Source organism: Panthera tigris, chromosome A1, assembly GCF_018350195.1.
Source record: "Panthera tigris isolate Pti1 chromosome A1, P.tigris_Pti1_mat1.1, whole genome shotgun sequence".
In the NCBI taxonomy this organism is placed as follows: Eukaryota; Metazoa; Chordata; class Mammalia; order Carnivora; family Felidae; genus Panthera; species Panthera tigris.
This window is the reverse complement of record NC_056660.1, coordinates 226560657-226581171: the sequence shown is the minus strand read 5'-3', so window position 1 is coordinate 226581171 and position 20515 is coordinate 226560657. Positions and strand designations below refer to the sequence as shown.

Sequence of the window (20515 nt, the reverse complement as noted above, 5' to 3'; positions counted from 1 at the left end):
TCTCTCTCTACCCCTCCCCTGCTAACGCCCTGTGTCTTTCTGTCTCTCAATAATAAATAATATTTTAAAAAAAATTTTTAAATTCTGCCTTTCAAAAACATAACCACAACACCATTATCCTGTCCTAAAAATTAACAGTATCTCTTAATTTATACAAGATCCAACAGTGTTCAAATATCTCTGATCGATCCATAAACGTCTTTTATATGTAGTTTTAATCAGGATTCTAAACAGGGTCCACGCATTGACTTTATTGGTATGTCTCTTAAATCTCCTTCAATCTAAACAGCACCTCCTTTTATTAGTATTTATTAGTTGAAGAAGCGAATCACTCGTACTGTGCTGTTTCTCTCACTCTGGATTTCCATGCTTGCGTCCCACACGGTCCTTTAGCGCCCTGGATCCTCTGAGTTTGTCATGTCGAGAGTTTCGGTCGGATCCAGGTTTGCGTGTGTGTGTGCGTGCGTGCGCCTGCGGGCCGCTTACCTGGCACAGGTGTTCTCCCCACGCGTACTTGCCATGGCATCACATCAGGAGGCCCAGGAGGCCTGCTGCTCCTTCTATTCGTGTGATCGGGGGCATCGTCAGTGCTTCAGATGTAGGGGCCCCATTTACCTGTCACGTGCCTTCCACGTCTGCCTTTCACCCAGTGGCTTTAGTGCCCTGTGGTGATCATGTTTCACAAGGAGTCGCAAAACTGGTAATACTCCATCATTACTTCTGCCTTGATTAGCTAGAGTTCTTCCCTCCTTAGCTGTTTGGTTGCTTTCAAGTAGAGTTTGTCCAGAACAGGCAGAAGTGCCTGATTCTTTCCAATTGTTTATCATTTTCGGGATAATGAGCTGTTACCCTAACAACCTCTACATGTGATTAATTTTCTTACTGTCTTCATGGATTTTAATATATTTGGTGTGTTTTAATCAACTGCAGTCATTTATCTTTTTTATATTCAACCTGTCCCATTCGTGGGTGCTCCTTCCACTCAGAAGGGCCCTGATGTCCTTCTGACATAACCCTGGTTGTCTTCTGCAGCCTCCTCACTGTTTCGTTACAGCCGCTGATTTCAGGCTTATCTGGAGAGACCCGTGATAGAGTCTTAGGTTAATTGAAAAGTGTCCTAGCTCCACCCACCAGAAAGGCCTGGAAACAATGACCGACCAGAAAAAATGAACTCCCCAGTATACAGTCCCAGTTGTGGTCTATATACCATGTACCACACACAAGGAGACAGAGCTCCCTGAAGAAGTATTAATTCCAGATCTGAGGCAGGAAATGTGTAAGGGATTTCCAATTCAAATATAATTAAGGATTTTTTCCTCTTGTTTTTTTTTTTAAATACATTAATGAGATTACTTATTTGGTTTCTAAAGATGGAATGTCCGTTATCTGTGACGGTAATATCACGAAACAAGCCACCCCAAAACTCGATGGCTTAAAGTAGGGGTTGGCAGACTCAGACCTGAGAGCTAAATCTGTCTACTCTCATTTAGTAACATGTTGCCCGTGGCTACTCTCCTGTGGGGGGGGGGGGGGGGAGGGGTTGGGGAGATAGAGACCGAATGACTCGGGAAGCTGAAAATTCTGTCTGCCCTTTTCAGAAATCCAGGCACAGCTTAGCTGGGTGCTCTGCCTCCAGGTTTCTCCCCAGGCTACTATTGAGGTGCTGGCCAGGGGATGTGGTCAGCTGGAGGCTGGACAGGCCAGCGGTCCCTCTCAGCCCCCTGCTGTGTGCACCTGTCCATAGGACAGCGCTCAGCATGGCAGCTGGTTTCATCAGAGCAAGGGCTCAGAGACACAGTTGTTCTTGTTGTTGTTTTTAATTGAAATAGGATTTAACCTGTGTATCCTCCAAAGCACAGGTTGGCTTGAAAACGTTTTAGGTAAAGGTGTATGCTAGAGCTATATGCTGTTGTCACCCGTATGTATTCAAAATACATGTTTGTATGAGTCCAATTAACACCACGTTGCTCTCCCTGTACTTCTTAGGCTTGCACGCTTGCTAGAAGGAATGCAGATGTCTTCCTGAAGTACCTGCACAGGAACAGTGTGAACATGCCGGGAATGGTGACCCACATCAAAGCTCCTGAACAACAAGTAAAAAGTGAGTACAGTCGGGACTCCCTTTACCGGCAAGTGATGCAAGGAGCTTGGTGAGAACGCGGTCTGAAAATCCTAAGATCCGGGCTTCGTTTTAAATGTCCGTTACGTATTATTAAAGTTCTCACCAATTTTCTTCGTTTACTAATCAAGTATGAAACAAATGATCTAGATTGATAATTTATTGAATAAAGTTGAAGAGTGTAAACAGGGAGAACACACAGCATGGTATTTATTAGCTTTGACTATTTTGTTACAACAAGTGAAAATATTGTAAATCGGAGAAAAGAGGAAAATCAGAATTTTTCTGTAGTCAAAATATTTTTAAAAGTTCAAATCAAGAAATTATACACCAATATCGTTCTGTAAAGTGTTACCAATTTGACATACTTAGAAAGCAAATTGCCAGGTATCGTATATTTTGGTATCTTTTGAATATAAACTTCTGTAAAACCATGTTTTTATGTATATGTAATGTAAGCGCATAGAAGCAGATCTGGGAAAATTTTACACTAAATTATTAACAGGATTGGTATGGGTGGATGTGAGAGGGGCTGATGGTTTCTACTCTAGAATTCTGATGGGATACTTCACAGTGAAAACAACTTCAGGTGTTCTCGAACTTAAAACTTGGATTTAGTCATAGTTTTTTCAGGTTCAAATAAAACGACATGGAAATGGATCCTCAGAAAACGTTCATGAATTTAGAACAGTCTTGACACAAAGGCATCTTGTGTCCACCGTAATCCTTCCCGAGAGCTTCAGAGATCGGCACTAAATATGTGAAGAAACTGGGGTCCTTCATCCTTCCCTCTCAGAGTTGGGTTTCGTAGGGAAAAAATTGCCATAATCTGTTAACAAATGATTCCTCTTACTCTTTAAGGCCATATGATTGGCAGAAACTTTGTTATATTCTGCTCCCTGTTCTTCGGGATTCATCTGTTAGAGGTGTCACAGAAATACTATCCATCACATGGGTATAATCCTCTAAGCTCCACAGATGAGATCCGTATTTATTACTTGGTGGGCTCTTCTCTTGGGAAAATGAGTGACTAACGCAACCATTTTTCAGCAGGAGCAAGTTACTTGCATTGGTAATCTATTTACTTGGCTCATTTTAGATAAAAATCATTGCCTTTCTGTCATCCTTCAGTATTGCCTTTGGTTGTGGGTCTTCGTCTGCTTTGTCTGATCACAGACGTGACGATCCTCAGGAGGCTGTCCTAGTCCAATGGGTGTGTGTGAGAGACAGGGGACTGTGTTCCCTGTGCCCACTTACGTGATAGTCACCGCACGTTTGCTGCTGTTTGTCATCATTCTGGGTGCTCTGGAGAATTAAAAACTAAATGTTTGGTTTCTCTCATTGGGTTCACGTGTGGGATGGTGCATTAGACCCACATAAGGGCGATGGTGCCAGAAGAGACCGCGTGACCCCAGGTGCTTGAGGAAGGCCGGGCAGTTTCCCCTCCCAGGCCCCCAGGGGTGGTTCCCTGCCCTGCTGCTCACGTGCCCCAAATCAGTCCTGCCCCAGGCGGGGGTGGTGGAAAGAAGGAACTGGAAAAGACCGATTGGCTCACATTCATTTTCATGTGTCATATTTTCATTTCAGTGGTAGCTTATGTTTCTGACTGGCTTCAGATTTCAAAGCGTTAATTTGCATTGCTACGTTAGTTTACTTTTTCAGTAAAGATCGTATAGCCTGACCCCTGAGCTGCCAGGTAAGCGCTGCTCACGGGTTCTGGTTTGTCGCAAAGTGGCTCAGCCTCTCGGGAACCCTGAAATATTTGTGGACCGCTTAATATTTTTACAGTTTCCTAATGTTAATTAAGTTATAATCTAGACACCTTTTATTTGATTTGCAGTTTCAGTCTCTGGAATCTTCTCCTAAAGTTTCTCGTGTGTTTTATAAACCTTTGGAGTAAAACAGACTCCCTGTAAAAATTGTTTTGAGTGTGCAAATGTATATAAATTATCCAATTCCATAGCCACTGGTCACCACTGTCAATACAACTTAGTCCTCGTTCTGTATCAGAATTTAAAGCTCTGCTGTATGCTTTTTAATGTGCAGTATAATGATTTCATAGTTGGCTTAACCTGACCCCCAGATGTTGCTGTTCAGTTTTTCCAAACGGTGCCTTGGTGTTTGTGCACCTGATACATACCGCTCGTGTAAGCACCATACATCCGAAGGCTTGAACAATCGAATTCCTGGTTCGCAGCCGTACACACTTCCAGTGTCGTTATCTGTTGCCAGAGTGTTCACTGCAAGGCTTGTGCCCTGTTTCCCGTCAGTAATGCGGGGTCACTGGTGCCTGTACCCTCTGCTCCCCAGCCTCCCAGCATATGGGAGGACACAGTCCTTGCCAGGAACATGGTGGAAGATGGCCCCATCGTTGGAGTGAAGTTAAACATGTTTCTTGTGTATTTAGTGGCCACATTTTAGAAATCACAAACTCCATGTTTATATGCTTTGCTCATTTTTCTAACAGACAGTTCATCTTTTTCCTGTTTACTGGGAAGTACACTAGCTCTGTGTTTTATATTTCCCAGTAATGTTAACTGGATTTTTAATTGGTGCTATGTTTTTACGGTGGTTTATGTTTGGTTATGACATTTTATAATTTTTATGTAATCGGGGTTTTTTGGCCTTTCTGGCTCCATGCTTCTCTGTTGTCACGTCCCTGCTTCTCTTATGGTTTATGGTTTTGTTTTTTTCTTTGTAAAAACAAAAAACAAAAGAAGAAGAAAGAAAGAAAGAAAAACCAAAACGTTGTTTTCTTCTAGTACTCCACCGTTCTGCAATACATCCTTTGTACTAAGTTCCTTCACAGGAAGGTTTGAATGTTGAATGAAATGCCTAATACCGAAGTTTTGTCGGCCGTTGTCAGTTTGTCCCAGCAGGAGACACAATAGCTTATCCCGTTAATCCAGCCAGCCTTAAGTTTCCAGTGGCCTCCATCCTAAGATAATAAGTTGGGGTAAGAGAATAAGGAGAGGTCTGGTTGACATGCTCATTGAGAACATGGGGGAGGCAAGTGTGGCTCTCTTAACTGAATGCTCTGTCTTACGTTGACATTTGCATGAAGTCTGTAAATAAACATGAACGGGATTTTGCAAGTGTCTCCGTTGATTGCAAGCGCCAACATTCGTCTTCCTCTTTATCCTCTTAGATATCTTGAATGAACTCTTCCAGCGGGAGAACAGGGTATTGCATTATTGGACCATGAGGAAGAGACGGCTAGACCAGTGCCAGCAGTATGTGGTCTTTGAACGAAGTGCCAAGCAGGTCGGTCACGACCCCGGGCTCCCCATTGCTCTCCACCCTCCGTTTACACCTCTGTCCTCAGCTGGGCAGCTTTGGACGTTGCAGCCGTGTTGAAAACCACTTTCAAATGATGAGACCAGTCGTGCCTTTTAAATAAGTTTGCTATGAAAAGAAAACCCACAACCCTGTAAAACTGTGATTTGGGCTCCCAGCAAGCATGCCACACAGCCTGCCTCTAGTGCCATTACCTCGTATTTAGGGCCAGCAAGTACGAGTCGTAACTATGACGATGATTCAGAGATCATTGTTGGGGTGCCTGGGTGGCGTAGTCAGTTGAGCATCCAACTTTGGCTCCGGTCATAATCTCATGGTTCGTGAGTTCAAGCCCCGTGTCAGGCTCTGTGCTGACAGCTCAGCGCCTGGAGCCTGCTTCGGAATCTGTGTCTCCTCCTCTCTCTCTCTCTCTGCCCCTCCCCTGCTTCCACTCTGTCTCTCTCTCCCTCTCTCTCTCTCCCTCTCTCTCTCAAAAATAAACAAGCATTAAAAAAATTTTTTTAAATCATTGTAGAATCCAGGTCTGTGCTTGTATAAATATTATAGTGGGTGTTTTTTTTTATATTGCTATATTTATATTTTCAACATAAAATTTTGTTCTTCAGGTAAATTAAGCTAAAATAAAGTGTGACAGAATTTCTAAGAATTCAGTAGAATAAAAAAATGTTCAGGCAGTTGGCTAATGTAGAGATATCAAGACGATTTTGTTTTAATGTTTATTTTTGAGAGAGAGATGGAGACAGAGCACGAGTGGGGGAGGGGCAGAGAAAGAGGGAGACATAGAATCTGAAGCAGGCTCCAGGCTCTGAGCTGGCAGCACAGAGCCCGACATGGGGCTTGAACTCACAAATTCAAGATTATGACCTGAGCCGAAGTCGGGTGCTCAACTGACTGAGCCACCCAAGTGCCCCAAAGACGATACATTTAGGGGGCCCCTGGCTGGCTCAGTCGATACAGCATGTGACTCCTGATCTCAGGGTTGTGAATTTAAGCCCCAGGTTGGGCATGGAACCTACTTAAAAAAAAAAAAAAAATCTGTTTAGAGTTTCTGTCTTCTGAAGTCATTTTGAGATAAGGGTTTCTGCCTGAATGGTTAGTCACGGAAGATCGTTTTAGAGTAAAGTCTGTCTGACCCCTAACTTGAGCTAAGATTCCTGTCACTTCTCCTTGGCCTTAACGGGAACATAGGAATCCATAGACGTTTGTCCAGAATTTGGAGCGTCAGGAGGGAACAGAGGACAGAAGGCTGGTTCTCAGGACGCCTGTCTGAGCCTTCTCCTGTCCTGCAGGTCAAGGCGCCTCTTCAGTGCTGTGGTCCCTGGTGACCACACCACACATGGGCGGTCTTCTAAATTCACCTGTGCCTGTCACAGAGTAAGGCAGTCAGTTAAATCTTTTAGCTTAAGAAAGATCGAATATTCCTCAGCACGATTTCCCACTTAGGGATTTTCTTTCAGTTTGGTCAATGTTGGTCTCCAGAGGGCGGCCAGGTGCTCTGGGGATCAGTTCCCCAGAGATTGATAAGCTGAAGTTCATGGTCCATGGACCTGGCATCCTATCTCAGTCTTTCTCTGCTGGTTTCACCAGGTGTAGTTATCATATTCCCAGCACAAGGGCAAGCAGTAGTATTTTTCAGAGCTTAAATTACATTTTCTTAACATTTGATTTGATGATCGTTCCACCATATTTCAGATGCATGGGGGCCTGATTTGTTTTTAATTAGAGATTGTTTCATAGTCTTTTCTCCTATATCTTTCTTTATTGTTTCTCTGTTAAAAGGCAAGCAATCAGCTACAGAGAACAAAATTGTAAATAACTATTTTAATGGAGAAAAACAATAGATGTGTTGTTGCTTTTTCCTAAAGTTGGCTCATTGGCCACAAATGAGATCATTAAGCATAGGCCGTTGCAAACGATGACCCCGTGGCCCTGTGGGTTCTCTTCTGTGCCATGATCCTGGGGTAAAACCCAGTAGTTATACCACCAGTGTCTGCGCTTCTCAGGACGGAGCCCTGAGGTCACCTGGATGCAGCGTCCCTGGTGGGGGTTCGGAGGGGGGACTCCGGCCGCGGTTCTGTCTCTGGGCGAGTCCGGCCGTTGGACTTCCTGGTTGCCTCCTGCCTCTTCTGCTGCTTTCCCAGGCTCTCTGCTGTCCCCTCTTCCTTATCTCTGCAGCTGAATGTTGGCATTTTCCAGGGCTCAGTCTGGGGCTTGCCCTTGTTTCTCTTCCCCATCTTCTTATCTCTTCTGTGGGTGTCTCCCAGCCCTGACCTCCTTTTCTGGCGTCCAGACTCACAAATCCCAGCTGTCTCCGTGGTGTCTCCACTGGGGCCTTCCTGCGAACAGAAGTGGACTCACAACAGCTGACCCCCGCTCCTCGTCTTATGGGGTGTGTCCCCCTCGTCTTACACAGTGTATCTCCTGAGCCTCCTCGTCTTACGGGGTGTGTCCCCCCCCCCTCACCTTTCAGGATGTAGAGCTCCTTCCCATCTTTCCCCAGTTTCTCACCTTCACTCCCTCGTGAGTCCCATAGGTGCGGACTTCGCACACGTGTCAGACCTGTCCTCCCCCTTCACGTCCAGAGCCCTCGTGCTATGGAAACCCCAGCCGTGTCCTGCCCAAACCTTTGAACCAGTTTGCCGACCAGTGTTGCCTCTTCTACTCACTGTCCACTGCAGTTCCTTTTCCTCACAGCAGCCGCATTAGCTTTCCCACAAAAGTCCAGGCTGTGCCTGTGACCTCCAAGGCCCTCCTGCCCTCCCCGGCCTCACCCCTGGCCTCTCTCCCCGGCTTCCCCTGCAGGCCAGCTCTATCAGCCTGGGGCTGTGGTGCGCACCTCTTCGCCTGCTGAGCTTCTCCCCATTCTTCTGAGCCCCCTGCTTTGCACCAGTTCCTGAGCCCCACCCCCTGCTTCGCAGCCAGCCTCTCTCGGCCTGGACACCACATGTGCTGACCTCCCTTTCTAAGCGTGGCGTCCCTGCCCTCACTTGTCTTCGTGCCTCTTTGTACATCCCCCTCCCCAGTCGGCAGTGGTGGGCAGGGCACCCGTATCCAGGCCTGACAGCAGTGACAGCCCCACTCAGGAAGCTGCACGGCAAATAATCTGTCTGGGTCATGCTTTCCTTTTCGTGTTTTCTAAAATGCTATAAGTGCTGTGATGTATCTAGTAGAGACAGTGACGTTTCTGCTCTAAGACCAGCAGCTCACAGCGGATGGCCCAGAGATTACAAACAGCACATACAAAATCTTCTACAGTTTTCAAAAATTTATTTATTTTGAGAGAAAGCCTGTGAACGTGTGAGCAGGGGAGGGGCAGAGAGAGGGGGAGAGAGAATCCCAATCTCGGCACTGTCAGCATAGAGCTCGACTCAGGGCTCGATCCCACGAACCACGCGATTGTGACCTAAGCCAGAAATCAAGAGTCAGATGCTTACTGACTGAACCACCCAGGCACCCAAGAACCTCTTGAACACTTTAATCATTGCTACAGAAGTGACATGGTTACAACCTTCTAGAATGTCAGGTGTTTTTTTTTTTCTTTTAATTTTGGAATTACAGTGCTTACTTCAGAAGCCTGTCTCTCTTTGTGGGAGCACTCTACGTGTGTGCCAGCGCTGGCTGGTGACATCACATCTGAGTGAGACACGACAGAACTGGGACTCTCTTTGCCAGTGCTGAGCCGTGAACATCTCCATTCCTTCCCTCTCTAGGCTTTAGAGTGGATCCATGACAACGGAGAGTTCTACCTTTCCACACATACGTCCACGGGTTCCAGCATACAGCACACACAAGAGCTCCTGAAAGAGCACGAGGAGTTTCAGATCACCGCGAAGGTAGGTCCAGGTTGGTGGTGGCCGTCTGTTCCGTCACCCGCCCACACAGCAGGGCTTTCCAGAATAACCCACCACAGGATACTCCGTGTAAATAAGGTATTGCTCAAAGAAATCGTTTCATACCGTATCCAAAATTGGAGACACAGAGGGACCCCAGTGGCTTGTCCTACATTAACGTAGGGGACTCTTCTCTCTGCGTTTCCCAATTCCCTCCCTTTACCTCTTGTCTCCCTTGGGTCTTCGGATTTCTGCAGATACCTTCCTTCGTGTCGTCTCTTTTGTCCTTTTCCTTATTCTTTTTGTTTTCTTTCTGGTTTCTTTCGAAAGGTCTTTTCTAAGTACTTGCTATTTTTAGGAAACCCTGTTTGGTGTGACTGACCTGGCTTGGGTGTGTCCTGCGGGGGCTTCCTTTCCCCGTCTCGAGGTCTCTAGTCGGTGACACTTGCTACAGGGACGCTGCTGTCACCAGCCCAGTCCCGTGGCAGTGTTTACCTCGGCGCCCTCTCTCTTGTGGTTGTCCATAGGCTTATAAAACAGAGATGTCTTCATTTTCCTCCTGCAAATCAAAAAAGAATTAGATACGTGGCTTATGTAGCAGATGTGAGTAAATACACATTTTTATGCAAAAATGTAAGACTCTTCATACTGACATAAATGTTTTCCCAGTTAAAGTATATGCTTGCAGAGGCTGATTTTTTTTTTTTTTTTACCTCAAAACAGTTTGGGGGTTTTGGGGGTTCCTTTCTCAACCCGTGGTGTTTTTGTTTTTGTTTTTCAAAGTTTTGAATTCCGTTCTTTGTCATATTTTCAGAAGTGCTTCTTTTTCTTCATGGTAGACTTTTCTTAAAAGTTGCAAGTTAATTCAAATTTCACACTAGAAAGAAAGGATTTAGCTGGATAGTAGTTTGGCTAAAAAGAAGTATTCATGTATAAGTAAAACAGGATTTTCTTGTGTGGCCCTTTAGGTAGCTGTGGAAACCATCAGTGGGAATTTTTAAATCCTCGAGAGTGACAACAGCTATTTTGTATTATGTTTAGTTGTACTTCTTTATGTTTTCTGTAACCATTTCTGACTCCTGGTATTCTTCACTGCCCTCTGCTCCCGCCCACCCACAAGCTGTAAGTTGATTTCCTTCCCTTCACCCTCAGGCCGCTGGGCTCTGGGAACCCTTGTTCCCTGCTCTGGAGGAGCTCACGGTCCAGGGTGGCTGCAGGCAGACTGACCACTGCGGGGCTCGGTGAGACCTGGCACTGGGTGGGGACACCATGAGCATTTGGGGGTGGGCAGGGCTCAGGCAGTCTGGCAGTGACAGCTGCACCCAGCGTGGGGACTGTGGGCACCCAGAGGAAGGCGCCCACCCGCTCATTTGAGGAGAGCTGGCCTGCCTGCCTCTGCAGGTAAGCATCATGTCTTTTGCTTCCCCGAGATACAGCACACCCCTGGCTGTGTAGTTCTTGTTTCTGTTAACAGTGGGAGGGTAAGTTACAGTTGTGTGCATTACAAATTTGTTTTTTTTGAATAGCCTTTGATTATAAAGGTATTAAGAAAATGCCTAAGATGCCACTCAGAGATAGATTTAAGAGTTGTTCCTCTTCACTAAGCTAAATTTCCATTAACGCTGCATTCTGCAGACCATTTGCACAGCCAAACAGCCTGGTCACCGCACGACTCCAGGGGGCGCCGTGCGCACAGAAGCTCACGTGAACGTCACTGTCTGCGGTGCAGTCTCATGGCAGCCATGTTCCACCAGTAGGGTGTGTTCAAAGGGAATTTTTATTCCTGAATTTCCCTCCTCCTCAGATGTGGGGTGTGGTTATTACACAGTGAGCAACAGGGGCATGCTTTGGCTCTTGTGTTTTATAAAAATAAGCGTCTAAAATCACCGGTGTGACACCTGACCTTGCCGTCTCTCTCACCGGGTCTGCTGGATCCGTTTTGCCCAGAGGAACTAGTGGTTTTGGAAAAGAAAACCTCTCGCTTTTTCGCTTAGCATCTCATTCCCATGGGTTTCTGGCTTCCTTTCTCTTCATCAGACCACACCTGCTCGTGCCTGGGGATGTCTGTTGCTCGCCTTCTGCCCCTCCTCATAGTTTCTTCTAAGAAACCGTTTTACCCGTGTCATGGAGAGAATCTGTTGCTCTTGATGTGACCGTCCTCCAGTTTAGTTGTTACAGCGGTCAGTGTTGTAACACATTTAGTGCAATGGAAGTAAAGCCTTTTTGTCACTGTCTCACCATGAAGCCTCAGCTTGAGTCCTTCGCAGCTCCCGATGGAATAATTTCTCAGAGTGCTTCACAGGCACCACCTGTATCCAAGTCACGCGTGTTTACTTAAAAGCCAATTTCTGTCCTTATTCGAGACTTACTGACTTAGACTGTTTAGGAGTGAGGCCTGAAGATGAGCGTCTGTAAACAAGCCCCCAGGTGACTTTTCCGCAAGCGCAGTGGAGTGGGAGGCCCGCGGCCCGAGACGCAGAACTTTCCTCCTCCTTCCCACACACTTCCTGCATCCCGGTCACCACTGTCCCCAGTGCCAAAAGCCTTCATTTGCTAGAAAGTGTCTTAAGACCCTTGAATGTGCATCCTCCCTGGGTTTTTCCTTACCTAAGAACATGGTGAGTAAAGATTCTTTGACATGTGGACTCAGGAATGCAGTTTGCCTTTATTTTTCTACAAACCCCTGATTGCCCACTGCTGAGGTTGTTCAAATTAGTAATATTTGTATGCTTTTGAAATAAAATCTATTTTTGTAACAATCTCTAGAAAGAACAGTAAGGATGAAAACTTTTGTAAATCTTCATTTAAAAAGATGCAGAAAGGCTTTTTTTTCATAGCGTTGAGCAGCGTTCTAGAGAAAAACTAAGTTGGATTCGTATCCCACCTTGATAGCAAGGTAAATGTATCAACAATGAAAACCTGAAATGACTAGAAAAAATAACGGGACACAAAACCCAAAGCTCTAAAAAATGATAAAATCACATACACAAAAATGTATGAATTTCTAAAGGGTAGGCCAACATAAGTGAAAGAAAGCAAATAGGGAGGATAAATACGCAATTCCTATCACAAAGGGCTGATTTCTCAGTCGTAAAGAGCTTTTACAAATCAATAAGAGTAAACAAGAAAATGGACAAGAGATATTAAAGAGGGCTCCCAGGAAAGGAATTCTAAATGGCTTTTAAATATATGAAATTATCAAATTTACTTAAAATAAGAAAACTATAAATCAGAAGTATACTGTGTTCTGTTTTCACCCAGGTATTGGCAGATACCAAAAAGGTTATGGCTGCACCTTTGGTTGGGGGGGGGGGGGCTGGTAAATGGAGTCGATCTCTGGGGATGGGGGGGGCTGCACCTTGGAGGGGGCTGGTGAATGGAGTCGACCTCTGGGGATGGGGGGGGATGTGTCACCACGTTAACCGCTCAGTGTCACAGATGGACATCCCTTCTGCCCCAGCCGTCCCACATCTTGAAACTAGACTAGCTACACACGCTCAGACACGTGCAGTTTTTTCCTGGCTTAGGAAAAGAACCGAAACAACATGAAAGTCCATTCAGTGGGAGCACATTAGCTCATGGAAATCTTGTGCAGCGTCAAGCCTAAAACAAGCGTACTGCTCGTGTTCCGATAGTGAAGGATGTCTGAGAGTTGTTAAACGAAAAATGCTGGGTGCAGAGCAGGGTTTGTGTGTACAAGCATTTAGGTACAAAGAGAGAAATACATACATACATACGTACACCCCTCTGTATAATAAAAGGTGTCTAGAATGGTGACACATGAAGCTGATCATTGAGACACCTCATAGGAAGGTGGAGTAAGGAGACTTTTCACTTTGTATCCTTTTTACCTTTGAAGTTTTGATTTCTACGCATGCATTTTAAAAATACCAATTAGGAGTGCTTGGTGGCTCCATGGGTTAAGTGTCCGACTTCGACTCAGGTCATGATCTTACGGTTCGTGGGTTCGAGCCCTGTGTCGGGCTCTGTGCTGACAGCTCAGAGCCTGGAGCCTGCTTCGGATTCTGTCTCCCCCTCTCTCTGCCCCTCTCCTGATCGTATTCTGTCTCTCTCTCTCTCTCTCAAAATAATAAACATTAAAAAAAATCAGTTAAAATAAAAATGTATTGAGAGCTCGTGAGTTAGCAGATTCATCATCCTTAATTTTTATCACACCATTCACCCCATCATTGTTAATCACGCGGTTGCAGTGTGCCAGAACTGCTCTGGGTGCTGGGCTCATGGACTGCAGTTTCTAGTTGGGGTAAATATATATACATCTACTGTGAAGTAGTAAGACAAATAGACATGGTGGAGGGAGGGTTGCCATCTTTGAGGGACAGGCTTGGCCACACATCTTCAAGAAGCCTTGACTGCCTGATTGGCGTCTTTTGTTTAAATGAAGTTTGTAAGCCACCAGGCTTTGTCTCTAGCCCACCTTCCTGCTGCATCTAGTGTCCTAATCAGCATCCGCCTGTTGGCGTGACATGCATTCAACTCATCTATTTTGTGACGTGTGTTATGCAGACATCTTCCTATAGTTTTTCAGTGTTTTGTTTTCTCTTTGAATGTAGGCAAGCTGCATTGTTTTTTTGTTTTGTTTTGTTTTGTTTTATCTTCACTCCTATGACCCCAGTGCTTAAAATATGAAACAGTTTTCTTGACTCCTTGAAGAGACACTACACATAACTTGCAGTACCCTTTCACCGGTGGCGCTTGGACGGTGGAAGAGAAGAAATGCTTTCATGGTGGCACAATGCAACTTCTCTGTGCTTCTCAGCACATTAGTATATTGGCACCCAGCAGTGTAACCTCATCCAGGCAGCCCAATTTTTTTTTGTTGTTTTAAGTTTATTTACTTATTTATTCTGAGATGAAAGAGAGCCGGGGAGGGGCAGAGAGAGAACCCCAAGCAGGCTTCACGCTGTCAGCACAGAACCCGATGAGGGGTCCCAGGTACCGTGAGATTATGGCCTGAGCCGAAACCAAGAGTCAGAGGCTTAACCAACTGAGGCGCCCAGGTGCCTCCAGGCAACCCAGTTTTTAAACAGTCCTGCCTTTCTCATATTCTCTTTGATGTTAAAATTTAATAATGGTTCTAAGTTAAGTCCCTTTTGGAATTTATGGTTCCACTTGTGAAACTTTGACTTTTTAGGTCTTTGGTTTATAATTCGTCTTAGCATATCCAGAAAGGTGTTGTGTTGATAGATCATATGGTTTGGTTGATTAGCTCACTCTACTTGAGCCCATTTCCACACCAGATGAAAGTCCTAAAAACTTCAGGGTGTTTTAAGTTTTGCTGACTTTTTCTAATAAACAGCTTTTATAGAATTTTGCAATAACCATTTTTTTTCACAGATTATTATATCTGAGTTCTGTTTTCATTTTTTAAGTATTAATGCCTGTTCAGAGTAACTGCCATACCCCATTAAAGGTACAAACATATACCTATTTTCCCGTAAAACCTAACGTTAACTTACTTTTCAGTAAATATTTGGTGACTGTCTACTATGTGCCAGGCACACGAAAGGTGAATAAGATATTAGTAAGCAAAAAACCCCAAATATCCCAGGCCTGTGGTGGTTACATTCTAATAAGATAGTGGCATACGGTAACAGTAGTAAGTCAACTATATCCTTGTGGCAGGTGACCCGTGTCCCGGGAGAGAGTGGAGCAGGCCCAGTGAGGATAGTTGGGGCAGGAAGGTGACTTGTACTTTTAAGGGACTCAGGGAGGGAGGGCCTATTGAGAAGGTGGCCTTTGGTTGAGCAAAGACACTAGGGAGCCACAGAGTAGCATTCCAGGCAGGAGGGGCCGTGGTGCAAGGAAGCACAGACCGGGCGTGTGCCTGGAGCACGGGGCTGGATGCAGGTTGCCCGGGGCGTGCATGCGCAGCCCGAGGATTCTACAGCTGCCTTTGCCGGTCGCCGAGGACATGCTGCCTCAGACTTCCTGTGCAAACTAGGAAAATTTATCCAGGTTTTGAGCCCTGACCTTTATCCTTTTGGGGATTTTTACTTTGAGGCCCCTGCTCTCCGGTGCACCTTTTGGGGATTTTTAAAGTCACCTTCCTGAGTGTTGGTCGTAAAGATTTCGTAGATAAAGGTTAGTGGAGAAAATCAGGTTCCCTTCCGGAAGAGGAACAGTACTCGTCTGAAATGCCAGCAGGACTGTCGAAGGAAGCCTTGCCCTAGTAACCAATGGATGTGATGAAAACAGGTGTTGAAAACTCAAGAGTTTTGAGGGACATTACTGCCATAGATATTAAACCAATGTTTTGTGGTTCTCCTGAACTGTATGAAAACCAAGGCGGTTGTGTTTAACTTAATTGAAGTATCTTTTCTAAGTACACGTACAAATGAAATAATTTTTGAGAGGGAGTTCTAAAACAGTGAAGAGCATTTAATATGCTTCTCTAAAGATCATTTCCTGGCTAGCGATCTTTCCTTCATTTCTACCGAGAATTGAAAAAGAAACGAACGTGCAGTGCAGCGTCACTTCAAGGATTTCACCGAGTGTCTGCGGTGTGGGGGTTCCTTTGCCAGGATCTCAGCGGGCCTTCCATCCCCGTGGGCGCAGGGGATGAACGGGCAGGGAGCAGCGGTGGGGGCCACGGGGCCACGGGAGACACATATGTATCCCTTCCACAGGTGTCTCTCGGGCGTCCACCAGATGAAGCCACGCCAAGAGAAGGGCTAGATTCGGGTTGGTTTTTGCGGTCGTAAACATGCCATTCTCTGTGGGGAAGCGGCCAGGCCGGGATCAGGGGGTGAATTGGTGGACTTGGAGCTTCAGGGGACATTTCTCTGACCAGCAGTTTTTCCCTGTTGGGAGCTCAGAGTTGCAGGCAAGTTGCCACTGTGTCTCCGGTTCTGGCAGTTGAGTTCATTTGCCTCACAATACTTTCCTGTTGTTGTTTCCGCAGCAAACCAAAGAGAGAGTGAAGCTATTGATACAGCTGGCTGATGGCTTTTGTGAAAAAGGGCATGCCCATGCAGCAGAGATAAAAAAATGTGTCACTGCTGTGGATAAGAGGTACAGGGATTTCTCTCTGCGGATGGAGAAGTACAGGACCTCTTTGGAGAAAGCCCTGGGGATTTCTTCAGATTCCAACAAATCGGTAAATTGCTCTGTGCAAACAGAATAAACCATGGTGTTCTTCCTCATGTCCTCCCCGGATCTAATTAACTCAAGTTCATTGGCTCTCTTCCTCCACAGAGTAAAAGTCTTCAGCTGGACATAATCCCCGCCAGTGTCCCTGGGTCAGAGGTGAAGCTTCGCGATGCTGCTCATGAACTTAACGAAGAAAAACGGAAGTCGGCCCGCAGGAAAGAGTAAGCCAGTCTTTAAGAACCTGCTGGGATTCATTGAAAAAGTGAAGAAAATGTCGCTTGGACTTCACTGCTGTGTGTGCTTTGAAACCGGATGGCAATGATACCTTGTGATGTTCAGACTCACTGTGTGCACTGTCCCCTTATCACTTGCTTCAGAAGCCGTGTCTTTTTTTTGTTCCCGTGCCTCCATTTCGTATGGGGTTGACAAATTGTTTTAGTGTCATTTGTCATCAGTAGATCATGACTAGTAGTACCAAGGAGAAAAAAATAACACGTGGAGATGTTTCAAAATTGCCAATTAGTAAACTGTTCCAGACGTTCCAAAGATTGTCTTAAACCAGCGGTTCTCAGCTGGGGGCAGTTGTGACCCCCAGGGGATGCTTGGCCATGTGTGTTGACATTTCTGGTTGTCACACAATGGGAGGGGGCAATGCTATTGGCGTCTCGGGGATGGAGACCGGGGATCCCACTAACATCCTGTAGTTCACAGGACGGCCCCCCGGCAAAGCATTATCTGCCCCCAAGTGTCAGTGGTGCTGATGGAGAAAACGTGACCTGCTGGTGTACCTCAACAAAATGTTTTCCCTTTGAATTGGTGGCTTTACGCTGTTACTGTTCTGTCTCTTCTTGGTTTAATTCCCCAAACACATTACTGACTACTGCTTTGAAAACTCTCATTATTTCATAAGCCGTAAAAGTACATAGTTCAGATAAGCCTGTGTCCTGACTGTGAACTAAGCCCTTCCCCGTCTTCCTGTGTTCAAGGTTCATAATGGCGGAGCTAATTCAAACTGAAAAGGCTTACGTGAGGGACCTCCGGGAGTGTATGGATGTAAGTAAGTTTTCTTGCTTGTTTATTTAGATCCAGTCTAAGCGCGCTGTTTTCTCCCTGACTGTTGGTAATTCTTAAAATAATCACCCTTGTTGCGGTTGTTGTTCTCGAGATTTTCAGTGTGCTTAAGCAGCCTGTTTCTTGTTCCCACCCTTCCGTGAGTTTCCAGGCCCATGTTTTGCTCATCACAGAGATGATACAGCACTAATCCTGTCATTCCGCTCGTCACATGACGGCCTGGCTCCCATCCTCTTTGTACAGAACTTTACAGCAGCTTCAGAGAAATGTGCCTTCTAATTATGATTCGCAACTGATACTCAGTAGTTTAAAGAATAGTTGTCGTACCTCAGAGAGCAGGGAGGTTAGCTCCCAAGTCTGACACCAGGAATGGAGAGTCTCAAGCTGGAGCCCGAGGAACTACTCTGAAGGGCTCACAGCAACTGGGGGGGCTTTTCTGGAAAATAGTTTTTCATGTTTTGGGAAAGGTTCCATACTTCAGATCGATTGTCGGTGATTCGTGAGCTCTGGGTACGTATTCTAGAGGCAGGAACAGCCGTTTCTTGGACATGTGCTCTTGGGTTTTTGTGTAATCCCTCTGCTTCCCTCCCGGCCAGACATACCTGTGGGAGATGACCAGCGGGGTGGAGGAGATCCCGGCCGGCATCGTAAACAGAGAGCTCGTCATCTTCGGGAACATGCAGGAAATCTATGAGTTTCACAATAAGTGAGTGGCTTTATCTCTGGGGAGCTGGTTACTCTTGAAATCTAGATATGGTGCTGAAGTTTCCTAACAAGAAATGAAAGCTCCCAACTGAGTTAAGCATCCATTTCAGTGATTTTGTTGAAATTCGAATGAAGACTATCAGGCTTTCTTCCAAAAGACTGACGTTGTTGAACCTATCATGATAGAGACTCGACTTTATGTTTGTTCTTACCTGCTATAGAAATGAGATTGGGAAAACTGTTTTTGGAGGAACCCTCGTTTCTCCCAAGCTATGTCGTCAGCTGCTATATCAGTTACTTAGGATGAAAAGAAAGAAGAATTGTGCGTGGCTGCTGGCCACCCCTTGGTCTTTCTGAACAAGAGGGGAGAAGGCACTGAGGACAGAACAGATGTGTAGTCTGACCAAACTAAAATACACTGTCCAGTGGCCACAGGAGGCACATGGCTTTATTTTTAAGGTTTTTTTGGTTTTGGGTTTTTGGTTTTTTTTGTTTGTTTTTTTTTTTAAGAAACAGAAGCTCCTTTTGATAGCGTCTGCACAGCCCTCTAGCCTATGGAGAGATACTGCTAGAGCCAGAGATGCTGGGGTCTCCCTCACTCCCCTGCCCCCACCCCAGCACAAGACACTGAAATCTAAGTGGGTTCTTCTGAGTGTTCATTTACATCCCTAAATTATATCCTCAGCTACTGAACATAGCACTTTGCCCAAAAGTAAAGCTGCTAGGTTAAAATTTGTATTAGAAAGTGTTTAAAGGCTAAACTGAGTAGCTGTTTGAAAGTCACAATAACTTAGTCGAGTTAAGAGCTACTTGGGTTATTAAATCCTTAAAATCTAGACGGCACAGATGTTTCACTGTATTTGATTGAAGTGATATGCTTGGCCTGATTTCTGGCGTATCTATCTCACTACTAAATGTTTTAAGACATCTTAATAATACAGTACCATTTTTACTCTCTGCAGCATATTCCTGAAAGAGCTGGAAAAATATGAGCAGTTGCCAGAGGACGTTGGACACTGCTTTGTTACTTGGGTAATGAAACCTCGACTACTTGTTCTCACGGTTGTTTGGTGGCTTTGCAGGAAGTTAGAAAGGAATGTGGTCCATTTCTCGTATGTCACCATCTTCTACAGAGTCTGCTTACGGAGAAATGGACTTTGCCACAAAGACTTACATTTTGCAACTAGTTATTAACGTGGACCGAGCTTTTTATTGGCAATAGTGATGGTTTGAAATGGAACATTTAGTGTGCCAGTCCTGCACGTGGTCCTGGAAATGCGTAGATAAACGTGAATGCGCAGCCATGTCTGGGGGGCCAGGTTGGCAAGGTGGGAGGGGGGATGTTGTGCAGTCGGGAGGAGAGCCAGACAGTCACCTGGTGGTAGTGCCCTGCCATCCACATGTGATGCCTGGGTTTGCACTGGCAACTGGAACAGAGTGGGTGTGCCCAGCCCTGACTTACTGGGCCAAGGGAAGCTTCTGGAGGTGTGTATACCGATAGGATGTGTTTCTCATTTTTAACAGCTTTCCATATAAAATAGGGTTTCTTTTATTTAGAGCTTAAATTTCCTTTATCCCCACAGCTTCTTTTCTGCATAAAAGTTTATCATATTTTGAGGTACTGCCATTTGAAAGAGATATTCTAATTTGTTGTTGTTGTTGTTTATAGGCAGACAAGTTTCAGATGTATGTCACATATTGCAAAAATAAGCCGGATTCTACTCAGCTGATACTAGAGCATGCAGGGTCCTACTTTGATGTAAGTAATAGATTCCTGATGAAGCTGTGAAATCTTCTAAGTTGTATTTGGTATACATAAAATGCAGCATCACTCCTAACTTTCACCTATTTGATGATACAGTATTTTCCTGTTTATCTGTCATATTTATGGTGGGATATTGTTATATATTCTTCTGTTATTGAAAGATTCTTCTAGGAGATCCTGGGTGGCTCAGTCAGTTAAGCGTCCGACTTCAGCTCAGGTCATGATCTCATCATTCGTGGGTTCTAGCCCGGCATCGGGCTCTGTGCTGACAGTTCAGAGCCTGGAGCCTACTTCGGATTCTGTGTCTCCCTCTCTCTCTGCCCCTCCCCCACTCATGCTCTGTCTCTCTCTCAAAAATAAAATAAATATTAAAAATTTTTAAAAAAAGATCTAAGATTTTAGCATGTACGTGTGTATATGACATTACTTACAATTTATAGTAATTTTAGGTGTAATATCATGTTATACAGAAGGTACAAACTTTTCAGCTTCTTTTACTCTCTGTGAAACAAAAATAATCTTTGAATGTTTGAATCCTTTTTAGTCATTTATTTTTCTCATTTTTATGTTATTCCAAAAGTAGCCTGCCAATAAAATTTTTACAGATAGCACTGT

The 20515-nt window shown here is 45.1% G+C and overlaps 1 protein-coding gene across 2 annotated transcripts in view; it reads left to right on the top strand.

The window, feature by feature from the left end:
• Positions 1–20515, top strand: part of TRIO (trio Rho guanine nucleotide exchange factor) — a 353374-nt gene that overhangs the window by 228539 nt on the left and 104320 nt on the right. For both annotated transcript variants that reach the window (XM_042997460.1, XM_042997467.1), the window contains exons 19-27: positions 1987–2101; positions 5268–5383; positions 9127–9249; positions 16172–16366; positions 16465–16580; positions 17346–17412; positions 18027–18136; positions 19098–19167; positions 19805–19894. In XM_042997460.1, the coding sequence (XP_042853394.1) occupies positions 1987–2101; positions 5268–5383; positions 9127–9249; positions 16172–16366; positions 16465–16580; positions 17346–17412; positions 18027–18136; positions 19098–19167; positions 19805–19894 (1002 nt within the window). The remainder of the gene's footprint in view (positions 1–1986; positions 2102–5267; positions 5384–9126; positions 9250–16171; positions 16367–16464; positions 16581–17345; positions 17413–18026; positions 18137–19097; positions 19168–19804; positions 19895–20515) is intronic.